This window comes from Rhinoraja longicauda, chromosome 13 (assembly GCF_053455715.1).
Source record: "Rhinoraja longicauda isolate Sanriku21f chromosome 13, sRhiLon1.1, whole genome shotgun sequence".
NCBI lineage: Eukaryota > Metazoa > Chordata > Chondrichthyes > Rajiformes > Arhynchobatidae > Rhinoraja > Rhinoraja longicauda.
In genome coordinates, this window is record NC_135965.1 from 23,879,386 (window position 1) to 23,899,298 (window position 19,913).

Below are 19,913 nucleotides of genomic sequence, written 5' to 3' on the forward strand. Positions count from 1 at the left end.
ACTCAGAACTTAAGTGGTGATTTTGCAACTTTAGAATCCTGAGCACCTGATGATTACAGAAATTAGACCACATTTTGTTTTTCTGTAAAGAAATTCCAAAAGCTAGGAACGAACAACACTTTGCTGAAATGGAAGAGTATATATCTTATTTTTCTGAGCTATATCTTTTTTCTTTAACAAGTATCATGAGCAAATTATCATTAGAGTCACAGAGACAGAGAATGGAAGCAGACCCTTCAGTCCAACTCATCCATACCGAACAAATGCCTACCTGAGCTGGTCCTATTTGTCTCATTTTGTCCTTTTAAACTATCAGTTCCATATTATTCTCAAAGAATTTCCCCAATTTGATCTGAGCAAATTCTGTTTTGGGATTTTGACAAAACTCAGAAGGGATCAGTTTTCTCACCTGAATTTAATTCTACCATCAGCTGTGGTTGTTTTAACATGAAATAATTATTGTCTCACATTATAAATATCGTCTCGCGTTATAAATACGGCTTCACAATGCAAAGGTGCTGAGGCAGCACGAAAATGCATAGCTTTTGACTCCCCGTTTTCCCTTTGTTCAAACTAAGTACAACATTTTTTCAGTCTGTTCCCCTTTTATGTTACATTACTGCACCTTCATTCTGAAATCCCTGTTTCTCTGTGAATCAGAGTTCAGAAGACGAAGGCCTGGGGAATGTGAGCCCTGAGGGCATGTTTCCACCTACATATTGCTGCAGACTGCTGACACTGCATATCTCCCTCACCCATCCCATTAAGCAATCCATAGCAACACAGTTTTGGATCTTTATTATGAATTATTGTCCTCTTCAATGAATAGCCTACTTTGTCAAAGCCTCTACCTAGTATGCAGCAATAAGCAGCAGTTATGCACTGCAATATTTAATGCACAAAGTCATTCTATACTTTTGATAATTGAACTTTATAATACAGCTTAACAAACTTAGTTATGACAAATACAATGTCTAGACTCTGATACTGAATAATATGTTCTTAAACAGACTTTCGTTCTTCAATGACAAATAGATTAACTGGGGAGAACTGGGACATTCATCTATAACGTGTGCATAATTTATTATTGGAGGCAAATCTACATTATTTAAGGACCTTTCTATTGTTTTACTCTTCAGTTATGCTTTGGGGCAAGAGGTTAGGCATTATGTAAAAACAAAGAACTGTGGATGTTGGTTAATATACAAAAGCACACAAAGTGCCAGAGTAACACAGCAAGTCAGGCAGCATCTTTAGAGAACATGGATAGGTGACGTTTCAGGTCAAGAAGGGTTCTGTCCTAAAACATCACCTACCCAGGTTAGGTATTGCTAGCTTTCTACAAATATTGAATTAAAGAAGTGAAAAGTTCAGTTGCCACAGCTGGTGAGGTCATAGTTTCATATTAATAGACTAACATTTCAGTCCTCAGTACAGAGGAGAATCACAAAGGACATTTATCAAAGGAAGAAACTGGAATAATTAGTGTGAACAGTGGTCACCCACAAACATGTTCTTCACTAAAGCTCAGCAGTGGATGGGCTACATAAACACTGAACACCCACCCACAAGAGGGCGTGAGGCTTGGAGCTGAAGAAAGCCACGTTATATTTAGCAGATAGACACTTTTGTACAGTCCTTTTGCCTGTTAGTACAAGTTTAAAAAAACTCTCTTCCAACACAATTTTTCATTATGAAAATTTTTATTGTAATAATTAGATTTATTACAATCTTAATTCCATTGAAAGGGTGTTTGCTCGATGCATGGCCATTGACAAAAGGCCAATCTCAAGTATATGAAACACAGATGAGATTCACAAACTAACCCTCTTATATATGCAGCCAAATCGTTTCTAACCCCAGGGCAACTTCAAAAGTTAATTAAAAAGCCACAAGGACCAGACACGCAAATGTATCATTCCTGGTTACCAGGGTACAATCCAACTCAAAGCGCATGCATATAGTTAAGTGGAACTGCTGCAAAATTACTTTTCTGGATAGACATCCATCTCTTTAATCAGAAGTCATGTTAATTTCAAATGAAGGCCCATTCTAATCTGCTGCTGCAGAACACCTATCCCACCCTCTCTCCACTGCAGTATCTTACTGTTTCTTACATCAGCCAAGTAATTGGCTTCAATCACACTTCCTAGAGATCTGTTACAGCTGTTGACCACACCATGTACACAATCTTAAACTTGCCCTTCACACCCTGAATCTGTGACCAATGCTCCAATGCAATGCTAACAGCCACTTTCTTTTTCCTGATCTCTCAATGCCTGCTCTAGTACAGAATCAAAATTTCTATCTATTTTAAAGCAGATTAAAATTCTCATATCTATGTGTCCTTCCTATCAACTTACCTTACAGATTGCTATGGCCACATTTCTAACGACAGCTGATAATGTAAGCATGTCACATTGTAATTGCACTGTTTTGCCTGTGGAGGCACTGCTGGGTGTATTACAAGATGATTCTTGGCAGCTTCCATGAATAACACAAACAAGCAGTTAAAATACAAATATAAAAATAAGGGCTCAAAGCAAGACTGCTTGGCAGAGATTATGTCTGGCCAATGTTATCTACTCTCCAAATCCACTACGTGAAACCTCGTCTCAACTCCTCAAGTGCAGGATCAGAGAAGACTATTAGAAAATATTGCCTAACAAAAAGGTGAGCATTTGGGATGTAGTGAACTGATAGTTACCTTTCATCTTCAAAATAATGACACCCTATTGTGATAACAATCTCATTTCACTGACAACTGTCCCAAGTCCTTGGGGATGGAATTCCACAAATCAAACAAGCACACAATTCTACATTCACTTAAAGCACAAAAGGATGGAAAAAAGAAAATCTCAGAGGGCCACAACATAGATGAGGAAATAACTAAGATATCCCAACTCAGACTAAGTTTTGAACATCATTTATTAATTCGTAAGGGTGTCAAGGGTTTGTTGCAAAGGCAGAAGAATGGGGTTGAGAGGAAAAGGTAGATCAGCCATGATTGAATGGCTAAGTAGACTTGATGGGCCAAATGGCATAATTCTGCTCCTAGAACTTATGAACATATTTTCTCCCCGCTTACAGTGATACTGCAACAAGGATTACAAAATGTTCTTATGAGGCACTTTATCTGAACCACAGCAGTAAAGACAATTCAAGTAGCACTGTGCAGAACAAATCAAAATATTGCTGCTGTCGGAAATCCGAACTAAAAGCAGAAAATGCAAAAGCTCCTCAGCAGACAAGGCACTATCTGTGCAAAAAGAAATTTCACTAATGTTTAAATCATTGATCGTGAATCAGTAAATGAAAATTAGTAAGCAGCAGGTGCTGGAAATACTGAAATGAAAGAGGATGTTGAGGCAGTGGGTCAGAGTGCATCTGTGGAAAGAGAAACAGTGACTGTTTCAGATCAATGAAGGGAAAGTGAAGAACTATTTTTCTTCCTTTAACTCTCCTATCAATTACAGACAAACTGATAACTACTATACGATTATTTGGAAACACTATGTTTGGTATCTGGCTCATGAGTAATGCATCCCACACCCCCTTGAAACTCACTGGGCCCAGAGTTCCCATTCTCTGGTAAACTTGCCTGGTTTACTGGAAATGTATAACATACTAATTAGCATCTAAAAACAGTGAATAAAAAGTGCAGTATAATAGAAACAACATCTAGTGTTCTGGACAATCAGATGAAAGTCCTGGGCGAGGCAGATTATCATATTATTCCAACATAAACATCACCCCACACACCTCGATCAATCCCTCTTCTCCTCCTGTTGGGCATCTCCTGAGGGATGACTTTATGGAGGTTTATGAAGAATATAGATAGGATAGATGGATAGAGACTTTTTTCCAAGAGTGTGGGAATCTAGAGCAAATGTTTTTAACATACCACCAGATTCAGGAATAGCTTCTTCCCTGCTGTTATCAGACTGCCATGAGACTCTGACGAACTAAAATTTACCAACCTTCTTAATTACAAACCTTGTAGTTTTATTAAAATCAGTATTTTCTCTATAACTGTAAGACTATTACACTATACCATTTTTTCTCTTTGCACTACCTATTGTACTTGTGTATGGCTTGAATTACTTGTGTATGGCTTGAATTATACTCATATACTGTATGGCCTGACTGGAAAGCAGGCAAAGCTTTTCACTATATCTTGCAACATTTGTCAATAATAAACCATTACCAATATTGTTAGAAGAGATTGAATGGGCTGGATTTGTTGTCACTGGAACATAAGAGGCTGAGGGATGACTATATGGAGATTTATGAAGAATAGTCATTATTAGATATTCAGAGTCTATTTCTCAGGTCATGGGGGTCCAGAACAACTGGTGAGAGGGGGGAAAGTTAAAGGAAAGCCGAGGACAAATATTTCACTCAGAGGGTAGTGGATATATCGAACGAGCTGCCAGAGGAAGTGGTGGAGGCAGGCATAATTACAACATCCAGAAAACATTTGTATTGGAGAGGGGTAGAGGGATCGGTCTAATGCAGAGCAATGGCATAATTATAAATAGACTGCAGTCAGCATGAATGAGTTGGGCTGAAAGGCCTGTTGTGTGCCTTGCAGCTTTATTACTGGGAAAGGACATTGAAGAATGTTTCCCACATTCATTTCTGAAACAATATCTCTCAGCGGGGCACAGGCATACAGGAATAACAGAGACACAGAGATTTTCAGGGATGGCAATGAGGTAATAGAGGGGAGCATAGTTCGGAACAGCACTGGCGAACAGCAAGCAATGGAGGGATGCAATGACCAAGGAAGTGAGTAAAGTGCCATGGATGAGCAGTGTGCTGGAAACTATGCTCCACAAGAACCAACCCCAATCACAATAAAAACAGAGGAGAATGAAGAACATCTTCAAAAAGAAGGAACGTAATCCAACGATTTCAGGATACTTCATGGAAAAAATCAGATGTTATAAGAGGGCATAGCTTTGTGTTAAAGGGTAAAGATTAAAGGAGATGTGCGGGGCAACATTTTTTTACACGCAGAAGGTGGTGAGTGCCTGGAATACATTGCCAGGATTGCTGGTTGAGACAGATTTTATAGTTGCATTCAAAAGGCTTTTGGATTGACACATGCATATGCAGGGAATGGAGGGATATGGATTATGCACAGGTAGGTAAGAGATGGTCTTGGCATCATGTTTGGCACAGACATTGTGGGCTGAAGGGCCTGTCTTGTGCTGTACTGTTCTATATTCTATCCAATCAGCCAGTTGATCTCAGGACTGGTGTGATATTTATAAACATTCCCAGCAGTTAATAATCTGAATCCTGTGAATCGGTGGGGTTTTTTGGTAACTAATTCCCATTACCTGTTATTTTTGTTCTGAATTAGATTGTATTACCTTCAATAAAGATACAATAAAAATGGTACAGAACGTTAAAGTGTTAATCAGTGATGTCTCTGTAAGATTGCATCAGTTGCCAAACGCTAGCCTGACACAGACAGGCTGTTTCTACTCTTGACTTAATCCATTTAAAACTCAGCTCTCCGGCTCTATCTGCCTGCCGGTCAGTCACTCCGAGTGGCTACTACTTCTGTGGACCCCTAGTGGACATCAGGAAAACCAAGGAAGGTGTTCACCCATTTAAAGAGGACAGCCACTCCGAGGATAGACTAGTTTTCACAGGTGGGAGTTTAATATTGGTAGACATTTCACCTTTCATCTTTTCACATTCATTGTGAACTAGACAGACCATGCTGTTTTCCCAACCAATGCAACCCATCATACCACCTCCCTGACCCAGACAGCCCCATAAACTGTCACCCTGACCCAGACAGCCCAGCATGCTGTCACCCTGACAGTCCAGCATGCTATCAACCTGACCCAGATATTCCACCGTGCTGTCACCCTGACCAAGACAACCTACCACAGCTGTCTCCCTGTAGAACAGAAACAGAGACAGCCAGTTACATCTCCATGTCTGCTCTATTCTTCAATATCACAATTAACCTTTCATCTGAGCTCTAGTCGCCTGCACCATCCTCACATCCCTTGATAACCTGAACATCCAAAACCTCTGACTGAATATACTCAGCAAGTGGAAGGTATTTATTTACAAAATGCTGGAGTAACTCAGCAGGTCAGGCAGCATCTCAGGAGAGAAGGAATGGGAGACGTTTCGGGTCGAGGCTCTTCTTCAGACGCTTCTTCAGCCTGAAGAAGGGTCTCGACCCGAAACGTCACCCATTCCTTCTCTCCTGAGATGCTGCCTGACCTGCTGAGTTACTCCAGCATTTTGTGAATAAATACCTTCGATTTGTACCAGCATCTGCAGTTATTTTCCTGTACTCAGCAAGTGAATCTCTGCAGCCCCCTTGGGTCTTGAATTCCAAAGATTTACACCGTGAGTGACACCTCCAATGACTCAGTACCTTCTGAGTGAAGAGATTTTTGTTTACTTCTGCCCTCAATGGCCGAGTCCTAATTTTGAGACAGTAACCCCGGCTTTCAAGACTATAGCCAGGGGAAATCTCAGCTCCACACTGTTGCATAATTCATTCATAACACTAGCAACTCTACAGTTTGTACTCACCCACATTGGATCCATGGGCTCCGCATCTTGCATGCGCACCATATCCATGCTGATCTCGATCCTATTCCCGGGCACCCCCTCGTGTGGCTCATCGCTGAACGATAGGTCAATTGGCTGAACGTTTAAAACCGGCCTGCATAATTACAACACCTCACAGAATGTTATCAAGTCCACCACACCTGTTCGAGAGCAACTCACTATTTCCACCCCTGCCCCTTTTCCCTCACCTTGCAAAGTTTTCCTCAACATATATTTATCCAATTTCCTCTTGAAGACCAACATGGAAACTGCCTCCATCACATTTGCAGGCAATGTGCTCTAGATCCCAGCTACATTGGAACAGAACAGTACAGCACAAGAGCAGCCCTTTAGCCCACAATGTCTGTGCCGAATATCATGCCAAGTTAAATTAATCTTCTCTGCCTGCATACTATGGAAAAGTGTTTGGACACATCTTGGATACGAAAGGAGTAGAGGGATATAGTCCTAATGCATGCAGATGGGATTAACATAGTTAGACATCATGGTTATGATGGATCAATTGGGCTGAATGGCCTGTTTCTATGCTATACACCTCTCTGCCATATAGCAATGAGAGGTGTGGGAGGCGTGTAAGGTTTGTATTAGATTTTGGCCACAAATCTATTCCCTGAAATTATGGCAAAGGAATCGAGAAATGCCAAGAGTCAGAGATAACCATATAAAAATGAAACAGCAATTCAGAAATTGGCAGCAGAACTGTGGCATTTTCATGTTCTGTGCAAGTACCGTCAATATATCAGAAAAAAAAGACAAAAGCAGAGGCTCAAGTACGACTGGAACACAGACCATTCCATAAACTCAACATTAGATCAAGCACACCTTGGGTTTCTTATAGGTTCCCACAGTTACACCTGTGACCTGGAGAAAGTGAGAAACTGAAGAATTTATTTAGTACAAGGATTGCAGCCATTGTCGAGGGTTGAGAAAGACTGATTAGGCCTCTGTTCAAAAAGGGGAGGGCATTCAGACTATTCTGCGATACAGGGGCTGAGGAAGGGATGCAATGGAAGTGGACAGTCAGATACCATAAAAAAGATAAAGAAGTGAAACTACTAAAGATTCAGCATACCTAATTTCTTATTCTGAACCTTGTTAGCCAATGCTTGCGGTGGTGATCCAGTGATCTTTGCAATACTAGACTGTTACAGGTTCACTCTCGCTATGATGTGGAGAAAATCCAGCCAATTTCAGCAGGCCAGGGTGGAATCCTGTCATGGAATGATATTAAACCTGTTCAGCAATGTATATCAAGAAGCAGAGCAACAGATGACGTGCTGATATAAAAGTTTGTTTCTGATGGAAAATATAATTTTGAAATCAGGGAACAGTGCTCACACTTCACCCAACATGTAAGGAACAGCTGAAAGTCCAAGGATGTTGGGAATTCTGGATAAACAGCCAGGACGTAGTAGTAATGATCACAGGTCTCTGCTCTGAGGCAGGCTCCATGCCACGGCATTCCAAATTGATGTCAACCTGCCACAAATCCAACTAGGAAATTCCAACCCTGATCCCAAATCCACCAGATGCTGGCAGACCAAATAAAATGGTCTGCAAGGCATCAAATTCAGAGAAAAACACCGAGGCTAATTTTTTTTTAACATCATAGCTTAGAGCAGTAGCAATTCACAAATTGATATCTCCCTTCCACAACTCAGTCCATAAGACAGATATGAAGGTTAAAAGGAAACAGGATGAAAACAAAAACAAAACTAAATTTTGGTTAAAGCAATACTCCCAAGACGAGATTCAATGTTTTTATTCTTACGATTAGACATTTTAACATAGCCTTGCTATTTTAGTATAAGAGATATAAAAGTAGAGGTTTCTAACCAAGAGCCATGAATTGGAATCTGAGTAACTTGTTAATATCTAAGTGGAACAACATCAACAGAAAAGATGAAAGTGATCACAAGTCAGTTGGACTTGGCATAGAGTCATAGAGTGATACAGTGTGGAAACAGGCCCTTCGGCCCAACTTGCCCACACCGGCCAACATGTCCCAGCTACACTAGCCCCAGCACTTGGTCCATATCCCTCCAAACCTGTCCTATACATGTACCTGTCTAATTGTTTCTTAAACGTCGGGATAGCCCCAGTCTCAACTAGCTCCTCTGGCAGCTTGTTCACTACACCAACCACCCTTTGTGGGAAAAGGTTACCCCTCGGATTCCTATTAAATCTTTTCCCCTTCATCATGAACCTATGTCCTCTGGTCCTCGATTCCCCTACTCTGGGCAAGAGACTGTGCATCTACCTGATCTATTCCTCTCATGATTTTATACACCTCTATAAGATCACCCCTCATCCTCTTGCGCTCCAAGGAATAGTGTCCCAGCCTACTCAACCTCTACCTATAGCTCACACCCTCTCATCCTGGCAACATCCTCGTAAATCTTCTCTGAACCCTTTCAAGCTTGACAATATCTTTCCTATAACAAGGTGCTCAGAACTGAACACAATATTCTAAATGCGGTCTCACCAACATCTTATATAACTGCAACATGACCTCCCAACCTGTATACTCAATACTCTGACTGATGAAGGCCCATGTGCCAAAAGCCTTTTTGACCACCTTATCTACATGCGACTAAAGGTGCAGCAGTTATAATGGGTGACTTCAATCTACATATAGATTGGGTGAACCAAACTGGCAGGGGTGCTGAGGAAGAGGATTTCTTGGAATGTTTGAGAGATGGTTTTCTAAACCAACATGTCGAGGAACCAACGAGAGAACAGGCCATTCTAGACTGGGTATTGAGTAATGAGGAAGGGTTAGTTAGCAGTCTTGTTGTGCGAGGCCCCTTGGGCAAGAGTGATTATAATATGGTAGAGTTCTTCATTAGGATGGAGAGTGACAAAGTCAATACAGAAACAAGTGTTCTGAACTTAAAGAAAGGTAACTTTGAGGGTATGAGGCGTGAATTGTCCAAGATAGACTGGCGATTGATGCTGAAAGGGTTGACGGTGGACATGCAATGGAAGGCATTTAAAGGTTGCATGGATGAACTACAACAAGTGTTCATCCCAGTTTGGCAAAAGAACAAACCAGGAAAGGTAGTGCATCCGTGGCTAACAAGGGAAATCAAGGATAATATTAAAACAAAAGATGAAGCATACAGATTAGCCAGAAAAAGTAGCATACCAGAGGACTGGGAGAAATTCAGAGTCCAGCAAAGGAGGACAAAGGGCTTAATTAGGAAAGGGAAAATAGATTATGAGGGAAAACTGGCAAGGAACATAAAAACTGACTGCAAAAGCTTTTATAGATATGTCAAGAGAAAAAGATTAGTTAAGGCAAATGTAGGTCCCTTGCAGTCGGAAACAGGTGAATTGATCATAGGGAACAAGGAGATGGCAGACCAATTGAACAAATACTTTGGTTCTGTCTTCACTAAGGAAGACATAAACCGTCTGCCGGAAATAGCGGGGGACCGGGGGTCTAATGAGATGGAGGAACTGAGGGAAATCCAGGTTAGTCGGGAAGTGGTGTTAGGTAAATTAAATGGATTAAAGGCAGATAAATCCCCAGGGCCAGATAGGCTGCATCCCAGAGTGCTTAAGGAAGTAGCCTCAGAAATAGTGGATGCATTAGTGATAATTTTTCAAAACTCTTTAGATTCTGGAGTAGTTCCTGAGGACTGGAGGGTAGCTAATGTAACCCCACTTTTTAAAAAGGGAGGGAGAGAGAAAACGGGGAATTATAGACCAGTTAGCCTAACATCGGTAGTGGGGAAAATGCTAGAGTCAGTTATTAAAGATGTGATAGCATCACATTTGGAAAGTGGTGAAATCATCGGACAAAGTCAGCATGGATTTACCAAAGGCAAATCATGTCTGACGAATCTTATAGAATTTTTCGAGGATGTAACTAGTAGAGTGGATAAGGGAGAACCAGTCGATGTGTTATATCTGGACTTTCAGAAGGCCTTCGACAAGGTCCCACATGGGAGATTGGTGTACAAACTTAAAGCACACGGTATTGAGGGTTCAGTGTTGAGGTGGATAGAAAATTGGTTGGCGGACAGGAAGCAAAGAGTAGGAATAAACGGGTCCTTTTCGGAATGGCAGGCAGTGACTAGTGGGGTACCGCAAGGCTCAGTGCTGGGACCCCAGTTATTTACAGTGTATATTAATGATTTGGACGAGGGAATTGAATGCAACATCTCTAAGTTTGCGGATGACACGAAGCTGGGTGGCAGTGTTAGCTGCGAGGAGGATGCTAGGGAGAAGGGGAGATGCAACGTGACCTGGGTGTCATGGTGCACCAGTCATTGAAAGCAAGCATGCAGGTGCAGCAGGCAGTGAAGAAAGCGAATGGTATGTTGGCATTCATAGCAAGAGGATTTGAGTTTAGGAGCAGGGAGGTTCTGCTGCAGTTGTACAGGGCCTTGGTGAGACCGCACCTGGAGTATTGTGTGCAGTTTTGGTCTCCTAACCTGAGGAAAGACGTTCTTGCCTTAGAGGGAGTACAGAGAAGGTTCACCAGATTGATCCCTGGGATGGCGGGACTTTCATATGAAGAAAGACTGGATAGACTGGGCTTGTACTCGCTGGAATTTAGAAGACTGAGGGGGGATCTTATAGAAACATATAAAATTCTTAAGGGGTTGGAGAGGCTAGATGCGGGAAGATTGTTCCCGATGTTGGGGGAGTCCAGAACCAGGGGTCACAGCTTAAGGATAAGGGGGAAGTCTTTTAGGACCGAGATGAGAAAACATTTCTTCACACAGAGAGTGGTGAGTCTGTGGAATTCTCTGCCACAGAAGGTAGTTGAGGCCAGTTCATTGGCTATATTTAAGAGGGAATTAGATGTGGCCCTTTTTGCTAAAGGGATCAGGGGGTATGGAGAGAAGGCAGGTACAGGCTACTGAGCTGGATGATCAGCCATGATCATATTGAATGGCGGTGCAGGCTCGAAGGGCCGAATGGCCTACTCCTGCACCTATTTTCTATGTTTCTATGTTTCTATGACTCGAACTTCAAGAAACCATGCACCTGCATTCCTAGATCCCTCTGCTCCACAACACTCCCCAGAGGCCTACCATTCACTGCCCTTGTTAGACATTCTAAAATGCAACACCTCACACTTCTCTGTATTAAATTCCATCAACCATTCCTCAGCCCACCTGCCAATCGATCCAGATCCTGCTGCAATCTTTCATAACCTTCACGATCTGCAAAACTACCCACTTTTGTATCATCAGCAAACTTGCTAATCTTGCCCTGTATGTTCTCATCCAAATCATTGATGTAGATGACATAAACAGTAACGGGCCCAGCACCGAACCCGGAGGCACACCACTAGCCACAGGCCTCCAGTCCAAGAAGCAACCTTCCACCATCACCCTCTGCTTCCTTCCATGGAGCCAATTTGCTATCCATTCAGCTATCTCTCCTTGGACCCTATGCGATCTATAAAGCAGATAAACAAGACACCAAGAGACATCTCTAGAAGAAATGTTTTCAGCTGGAGTAACTTGAAGTTAAACCAACAAGTCGTGGAAAGTACTTAAGGTGGGCACAGTTGCATGACATTACGTTCTAACAAAGAAAAAGGGTGGCCCTCCAAATCTAGATATAAAGCTCCTCCATATACTCCAAATGCTCCATTCTCTGGATGTTGTGGGTTTGTAGAATAACTTAGAAAGTACCAAGTGCATAATGCTGCAGAAAATATGCAAATAATCATGTCAAATAAGGAAATGAGAAAATAAACTAAAATGCACAAAAATACAGCAAGATAGATCTAAAAAGATTTGTTTAGAAACAAGACAGAGTACAGCTCAATTGAAACCAGGAAAATGTATGTGAATAAATTGTTTGGTTGCTTAGAAAATCAGGGGATATGGCGTTAGTGCAAGAAACTGGTGCTTGGGTAAAAAATCAGGCATGTTGTTATCTAATAGCAGAGAACGTGTCAAAATTAAGAATCTCATTTCCCCAGATCATATGTCATATGCCTAATTTTTTGCATTGGTACTTAACCTTCCTCTCTGCAGATTGTGTTCACATCTTAATCTGTTTTCCCACCTATCTTTGTATTGTAAGTAAATCTAGTTGCAGTACACTCATTATTTTACGTAAGCCATTAACATGGATCATAAATAGTTATGGCCCCAATGGTGACCCCGTGGCCCTTCACGAGTACCGTTCGATAACCAAAGTTACTGCTATGTTAATCAGTCAAACTCTTTCTATGCTAATACTACCCCAACACTATTAATTTTTAGTTTGAAAAATTAGAAACATACAGCGTATGAAAAGGGCCTTCGGCCCACCATGTGTTTAGTTTAGTTTATTGTCATGTGTACCGAGGGACAGTGAAAAAGCTTTTGTTGCATGCTATTCAGTCAATGGAAAGACAATACACGATTACAATCGAATCATCCACAGTGCACAGATACATTATAAAGGGCATAACATTTAGTGCAAGATAAGTCCAGTAAAGTCCAATTAAAGATAGTCCAGGGGTCTCCAACAACTAGAGTTGTTGATAGGATGGTTCAGTTGCCTGTGTGTGCTAATTGTGATGCATGTGCTCCATATCCCTCAATTCATTGCCTGTTCAAGTGAACTGTCTAAATGCCTTTTACATTTTGCCATCTTATTTGCTCGACTTCGTGCAGTAATCTTTCATATGGCACCTTCTTGAGTGCCTTTTGATTCCAGTAAAAGTATAGAGCTCAAAAGAGAAAAAAGTAATTTCATGAAAGTAGGAGTTAGTTTGAAACCAACTGCATGAAAGGATGGTGGAGAAAGAACTTAGTGACATTTTAGTAGTACCAATGAGCAGTGATGGGCTTGAAACTAGAGGCTTCATATTAAGAGCTGAGATGCAAGATTAACCAAAATTATTCTCTGAATATCTTTATGTGATAACCAGCCTTCACTGTACCATACATTTTTACCACTGTATCCATTTAGGAGTTAGGAGCACGATAGATGACTTGGCCCTCCTGTCTGCTTCTTCATTTGTGGATGATCTGAATGTAATCTCAACTTTGCTTTCCCAGGAACCCCATTTCATTTTTAGTCATCACAAATTTACCTACCTCTGTCTTATAATTATTCTAAACCCTTCTTCCATCGACCTTTGAGCAAAGGATTTCCTAGGACTTATGACCCTCTAAGAAAATTATTTTGTCTCATTTCTCTTGAAGAGATTATTGTTTATTTTTATGCCAAGGCCATGAATTCCAGAATCTCCAGAAATGTGCTCTCCACATTTCCCTTCCCAAGATCTTGCAGGACTTTATATGTTTCAATCAAGTCATCTCCCTTTTAAACTCCAGCCGACACAAGCTCAGCATGTCCAAATTTTCCTTGTAAAACAAACCACCTTTCTGGTTAAAATTCTTGTTATACCTTCTCTGATTGTTTTTAACTCACTTTTATCCTGCTTTTAATAAGACCAACGCTACAGAGTAAACTGTTTATATATCTTGGCTTCCTGAACTTCGGCCATCTCTTGCTATTGTGCTGCTCATTATTAATTAACAGAGAAAACCCTCAGCTCTTTCTTACTACTCTCCTGTCTCTAAATACCATGTAGCCTTCAATATTTAATCATCATAACATATATTTCCCCTCTTAAAAAATGTTTTTTTCCCATTTTCTTTACTTCTATTTCTTCTGCAGATTAAACTCAATTCACCCTTATTTAGTCACTGCTGTTTCCTTCCCAATACTTTAATCTCCCTGGTAACCTGGAGTGTTAGTTCCTGTCGTGCACAGAGGTCTCAGATCTCAGCTCTTGCAACATTGTAATTAATCCGGATTCTAGGCAAGTTATGAAACTGGGAACTGGGAAGCATACAAAAAAATACTTAGTAAGGATGTATGTTATGAGATAGCCGCCAGCAAGAACTTTTGATTTTGTTTGTGGGAACATGCACCACTCTCCCATACCCAAGTCCTCCGGGTAATACTTCAATTACTCACTGTGCCAAATCAAAGATCTGATTGAACCAATCCTGGTTACGCAGGTCACTGGACTGTGAATTCTGCGACATGGTGGAATGACAACAGTTCTCTAGCCAGGAAAAATGAGCCGCTGGATCTACCAATCTGCAGAGGGACAAAAGAGAGAAAGAAAAAATGAGGATATACATTCATAATTATTTGTTTTAAAACATAAGTGATTATCTTTACAGGGACTGGCCCTTAAAAAGGGTAACATAGAGCGTATGCTTCTGGCCCATTATGTCTCCTATAGAGGAGGGAGGGGAAGGAGGGGGATAATCCTCCCTACTTAAGATGGAAATCAGGAAGGCACGAGGTGGCTTTGACAGATAAAGGATAATTCTATGAGATTCTATACATTACGAGCAAAATGGTAATGAGGGAAAGAATACATTCCCTTAAGGATCATTGTGGTCATCTTTGTATGCAGCCACAAGGAGATGGGTGACATGTTAAATAAATATTTATCATTTATATTTGCTGTGAAGGTCATGAAGGTTAAGGAATGAAGGGAAATGAATAGTGATATAATGGAACATATCCACATTACAAAAGAGGATATCCTGGAGGTCTTAAGGCATATTAGACATACCAGCCAGGCATAAAAACAGCTTTTTCCCCCACGAGTGATAGTTCTACTCAATAACCAAAGTCTGTAGTCTCTTTTTTGCTCTGGTTTATTTTCACCCACATGTTTAGATCATAATGGTGTATCCTTATTGTTTTGATGTGTTTATGCTTTATTCTTAATTGTTAACTGTATGTTTGTGTTGTCATTTGTGAGAGGAGCACCAAGGCACATTCCTTGTATATGCATACTTGGCCAATAAACTTATTCATTCATTCATTCATATTAAGGTGAATAAATCCCCAGGATCTTGAGATTGTGGGAAACGAGGAAAGAAATAGTAGAGATATTTGCATCATCCTTAGCCAAGGGAGGGTTAATAGACAATAGACAATAGGTGCAGGAGGAGGCCATTCGGCCCTTCGAGCCAGCACCGCCATTCAATGTGATTCATGGCTGATCATTCTCAATCAGTACCCCGTTCCTGCCTTCTCCCCATACCCCCTGACTCCGCTATCCTTAAGAGCTCTATCCAGCTCTCTCTTGAATGCATTCAGAGAATTGGCCTCCACTGCCTTCTGAGGCAGTGAATTCCACAGATTCACAACTCTCTGACTGAAAATGTTTTTCCTCATCTCAGTTCTAAATGGCCTACCCCTTATTCTTAAACTGTGGCCCCTTGTTCTGGACTCTCCCAACATTGGGAACATGTTTCCTGCCTCTAACGTGTCCAACCCCTTAATAATCTTATACGTTTCGATAAGATCTCCTCTCATCCTTCTAAATTCCAGTGTATACAAGCCTAGTCGCTCCAGTCTTTCAACATATGAAAGTCCCACCATTCCGGGAATTAACCTAGTAAACCTACGCTGCACGCCCTCAATAGCAAGAATATCCTTCCTCAAATTTGGAGACCAAAACTGCACACAGTATTCCAGGTGCGGTCTCACTAGGGCCCTGTTCAACTGCAGAAGGACCTCTTTGCTCCTACACTCAACTCCTCTTGTTATGAAGGCCAACATTCCATTGGCTTTCTTCACTGCCTGCTGTACCTGCATGCTTCCTTTCAGTGACTGATGCACTAGGACACCCAGATCTCGTTGTACGTCCCCTGTTCCTAACTTGACACCATTCAGATAATAATGGTGCTAATGTTGTGCCTTTATTTAAGAAGGGCTGTATATACAAGCTGCTGAAGGAAGCAAGAGAGGCAGGTACAATTATGACATTTAAAATAATTGTTGACAGGTACATCAATAGGAAAGGTTTGGAAGGATGTGGGTCAAGTGCAGGCAAGAGCAACTAGCTCAGTTAAGCAACTTGGTTGGCATGGACAAGTTGGGCTGAAAGGCTTGTTTCTGTGCTGTACTGTTCTACGATTCTATGGATCTTAGGGAACTACAGGCCAGTGAGTCTAACCTAGGCGTTTAAAACATAAAAAGTAAATAGAAAAATAATGTCCTCGTAAGGGGGAATCAAGAACACAGGATCATGATTTTAGGCCCTCAAAATGCAAAATCAGGAAATGACTCCTCTTTTAAACTACTACCAACAGCATTTCCCAAACCTGGAATCTCTTACCAAGAGAGATTGGGTACAAGTGAACACTATTTCATTTTGTTTGACATTTCATGGATGGAAATATCAAATACCAGAAGGCACGGCTTTAAGGTGAGAGGGGCGAGTTTAAAGGAGAAGTGCGGGGCATTTTTTAAATTTTTACAGAGGGTGGCGAGTGCCTGGAATGTGCTTAGTGGTGGTGTGAAGACAGAAAAGGGGGCTTCAGGAAACGGGGCTTCAGGAAACGGGGCTTCCCCTCCTCCATTATAGATGAGGCTCTCACTAGGGTCTCTTCTACATCCCGCAGCTCCGCTCTTGCTCCCCCTCCCCCCACTCGCAACAAGGATAGAATCCCCCTTGTTCTCACCTTCCACCCCACCAGCCAGCGGATCCAACAAATCATCCACCAACATTTCCGTCACCTACAACGGGACCCCACCACTGGCCATATCTTCCCTTCCCATCCCATCCCCTCCCCTCTCTGCGTTCCGCAGAGACCGTTCCCTCCGTAACTCCCTCGTCCACTCGTCCCTTCCTACCCAAACCACCCCAACCCCGGGCACTTTCCCCTGCAACCACACGAGATGCAACACCTGTCCCTTTACCTACCCCCTCAACTCCATCCAAGGACCTAAACAGTCTTTCCAGGTGAGACAAAGGTTCACCTGCACCTCCTCCAACCTCATCTATTGCATCCGCTGCTCTAGGTGTCAACTTATTTACATCGGCGAAACCAAGCGCAGGTTCGGCGATCGCTTCGCTGAACACCTGCGCTCGGTCCGCATTGACCAAACTGATCTCCCGGTGGCCGAGCACTTCGACTCCCCCTCCCATTCCCAGTCTGACCTTTCTGTCATGGGCCTCCTCCAGAGCCATAGTGAGGCCCACCGGAAATTGGAGGAACAGCACCTCATATTTCGCCTGGGCAGTTTGCAGCCCAGTGGTATGAACATCGACTTCTCCAACTTTAGATAGTTCGTCTGTCCCTCCCTTCCCCTCCTCCTTCCCAGATCTCCCTCTATCTTCCTGTCTCCACCTATATCCTTCCTTTGTCCCGCCCCCCTGACATCAGTCTGAAGAAGGGTCTCGACCCGCAACATCACCCATTCCTTCTCTCCCGAGATGCTGCCTGACCTGCTGAGTTACTCCAGCATTTTGTGAATAAATACCTTCGATTTGTACCAGCATCTGCAGTTATTTTCTTATATTACAGATACAATGCTGATGTTTAAGAAACTTTTGGATAGGCACATGGTTATGCAGGGAATGGAGGGATATGGATTATGTGCAGGCACCTAAGAATTGGTCTTGGCATCATATTCGGCACAGACATTGAGGGCCGCAGGGTCTGTTTCTGTGCTCTACTAAGAGTATGTCATAAAAAGAGGATGCACACAGGTTTTATGAGGACATAAACAAGTAGAATGAATGGAAGAGAAAATGACAAATGCAAAATAATATCAAAAAAGAGGATGATAATTTGATAGCCTGTATTCTGTAGACTTTAGGAGATTCCATTGAGGCATTCAGCATTCTTAAAGGGTTTGATAAATTAAATGCAGGGAAGCCAATATCCCCTGGCTGAGCAGTCCAGGACCAGGGGACAGTTTTGAATTGGCACAGTGCTTAGAATTTAGAGGTGAAGAAATTTCTTCACTCAGAATGGTGAATCTTTGGAATTCTTAACACTAAGGCTATGGAGCATTATGTACATTCAAAATAGAGATCTATAGAGTACTGGATACTGTGCTTATAATTAATGGAGATAGGATTACAATGGGATTAATGTAAATGTGTGACGAGGGTCAGCGTGGACATGGTGGGACCAGACATATTTCCCTGCTCTATCATCCCAGGAAACAGTACTCCAGCTGGGAATTGAACACGGTGTAATTCTGCCTGCACTCAGGAATAATCCCACTGGAACTCCACTCCAGCTGGTAACTTCTGTCTACACAAAGGGAGAATAAATAACTAAATAAATGCTTTCTGGAGAAGTCACAACCCTATGATAGGAATGTGTTGGTCAGAAGAATCTGCAGTTGGAATCTGCCACTTCAGTAATAAGTCATGGCCGATTGTTGGTGTGTCAGTGCACTGTGGCGCTCAGTACATCTGTCAATCCAAGAGTCGGCCAGTGTTCTGGATGAAATGTGCCCCTCCACTGGCCGCTGGAATTTCCCTTCCTTTCCAGTCCTACCCTCAGCTTCCCTTGCATGAAACCTAACCCTCTGATGCATAACAACATGGTATAAAACATTTCTTAAAAGTTGAACTGCAAGAGGTTTTCATATGAAATTCATATTTTCAGATTGTTACATTTCAAATTAATTCTAATATTTTAATGTCTTTCCCACTACTTGACTGGCAGCTTTGCCCTACAATTTAAGTTGTTAAGTTGTTCATGGCTGCAAGGTTCAGTCCCTCTGGAAGTGAGATATCCTCAAGCTCAGTATTTACTTGCTATATTTATTCACAATACAGGAAGGAGAAAAGAAAAACACTGACATATTTCCTAAAACTCTCAAAGAAATGTCTTTATCCCAGCAAATTATTCATGCCCTCTGTGCCAGCCTGCCTGATAGCACAACTGTTAACTGTTGGAAATTACTGCTCATCTCCATGAATCATCCTGACTACTCAATTCATGCACTTTAATAAGTAAGTATGCGCTCAAGATAAATTGTGACATACAGCAAAACTCTTATTTTACTAAAAACAGGGCACCTATTCCATTAATACCTCAGCTAATTTACATGGGTTAGAATTTTAATACACTAATAACCTGCATCTTCACTCAACTATTTTTACAGCATCTAAATTTAAAATAGTATATTTACAGTGCGTTTAATACAGTATAACTCAAGATTAATTAAAAAGTGAAAACCAGACCTTCACATTCCAGTTTACTGATCAGTTGTTCAGTGGAGTCCTGCGCCTGGCATCATCATGGCCTGGCATTCCGGACAAATACAACCCTGCCCACTATGCCCAGAGCCCCATTCTAATGTTCCGGGAGTACTCCACCAACTTGACCCCAAGTGCCCTCTACCTCAGGCTGACCTGCCATATTGCCCACAACCTTGGCTCATATTCCTATCACCTGGGCCTCTGACTCGGGTCACCCTGACCCACATTAATATAGCATGATTTTAAAATTTACTTAAAGTCTACACCCAAGTTGTTCTATTAAAAGATAATTTGA

General features: G+C 41.8%; 1 protein-coding gene across 4 annotated transcripts in view; it reads right to left on the bottom strand.

The window, feature by feature from the left end:
• tp63 (tumor protein p63) overlaps window positions 1-19,913 on the bottom strand; it is a 143,584-nt gene that overhangs the window by 82,598 nt on the left and 41,073 nt on the right. For all 4 annotated transcript variants that reach the window (XM_078410587.1, XM_078410585.1, XM_078410586.1 and 1 more), the window contains exons 2-3: window positions 14,560-14,685; window positions 6,574-6,706 (exon numbers count right to left, since the gene is read on the bottom strand). In XM_078410587.1, coding sequence (XP_078266713.1) covers window positions 6,574-6,706; window positions 14,560-14,630 — 204 coding nt within the window. In that variant the 5' untranslated portion in view covers window positions 14,631-14,685. The remainder of the gene's footprint in view (window positions 1-6,573; window positions 6,707-14,559; window positions 14,686-19,913) is intronic.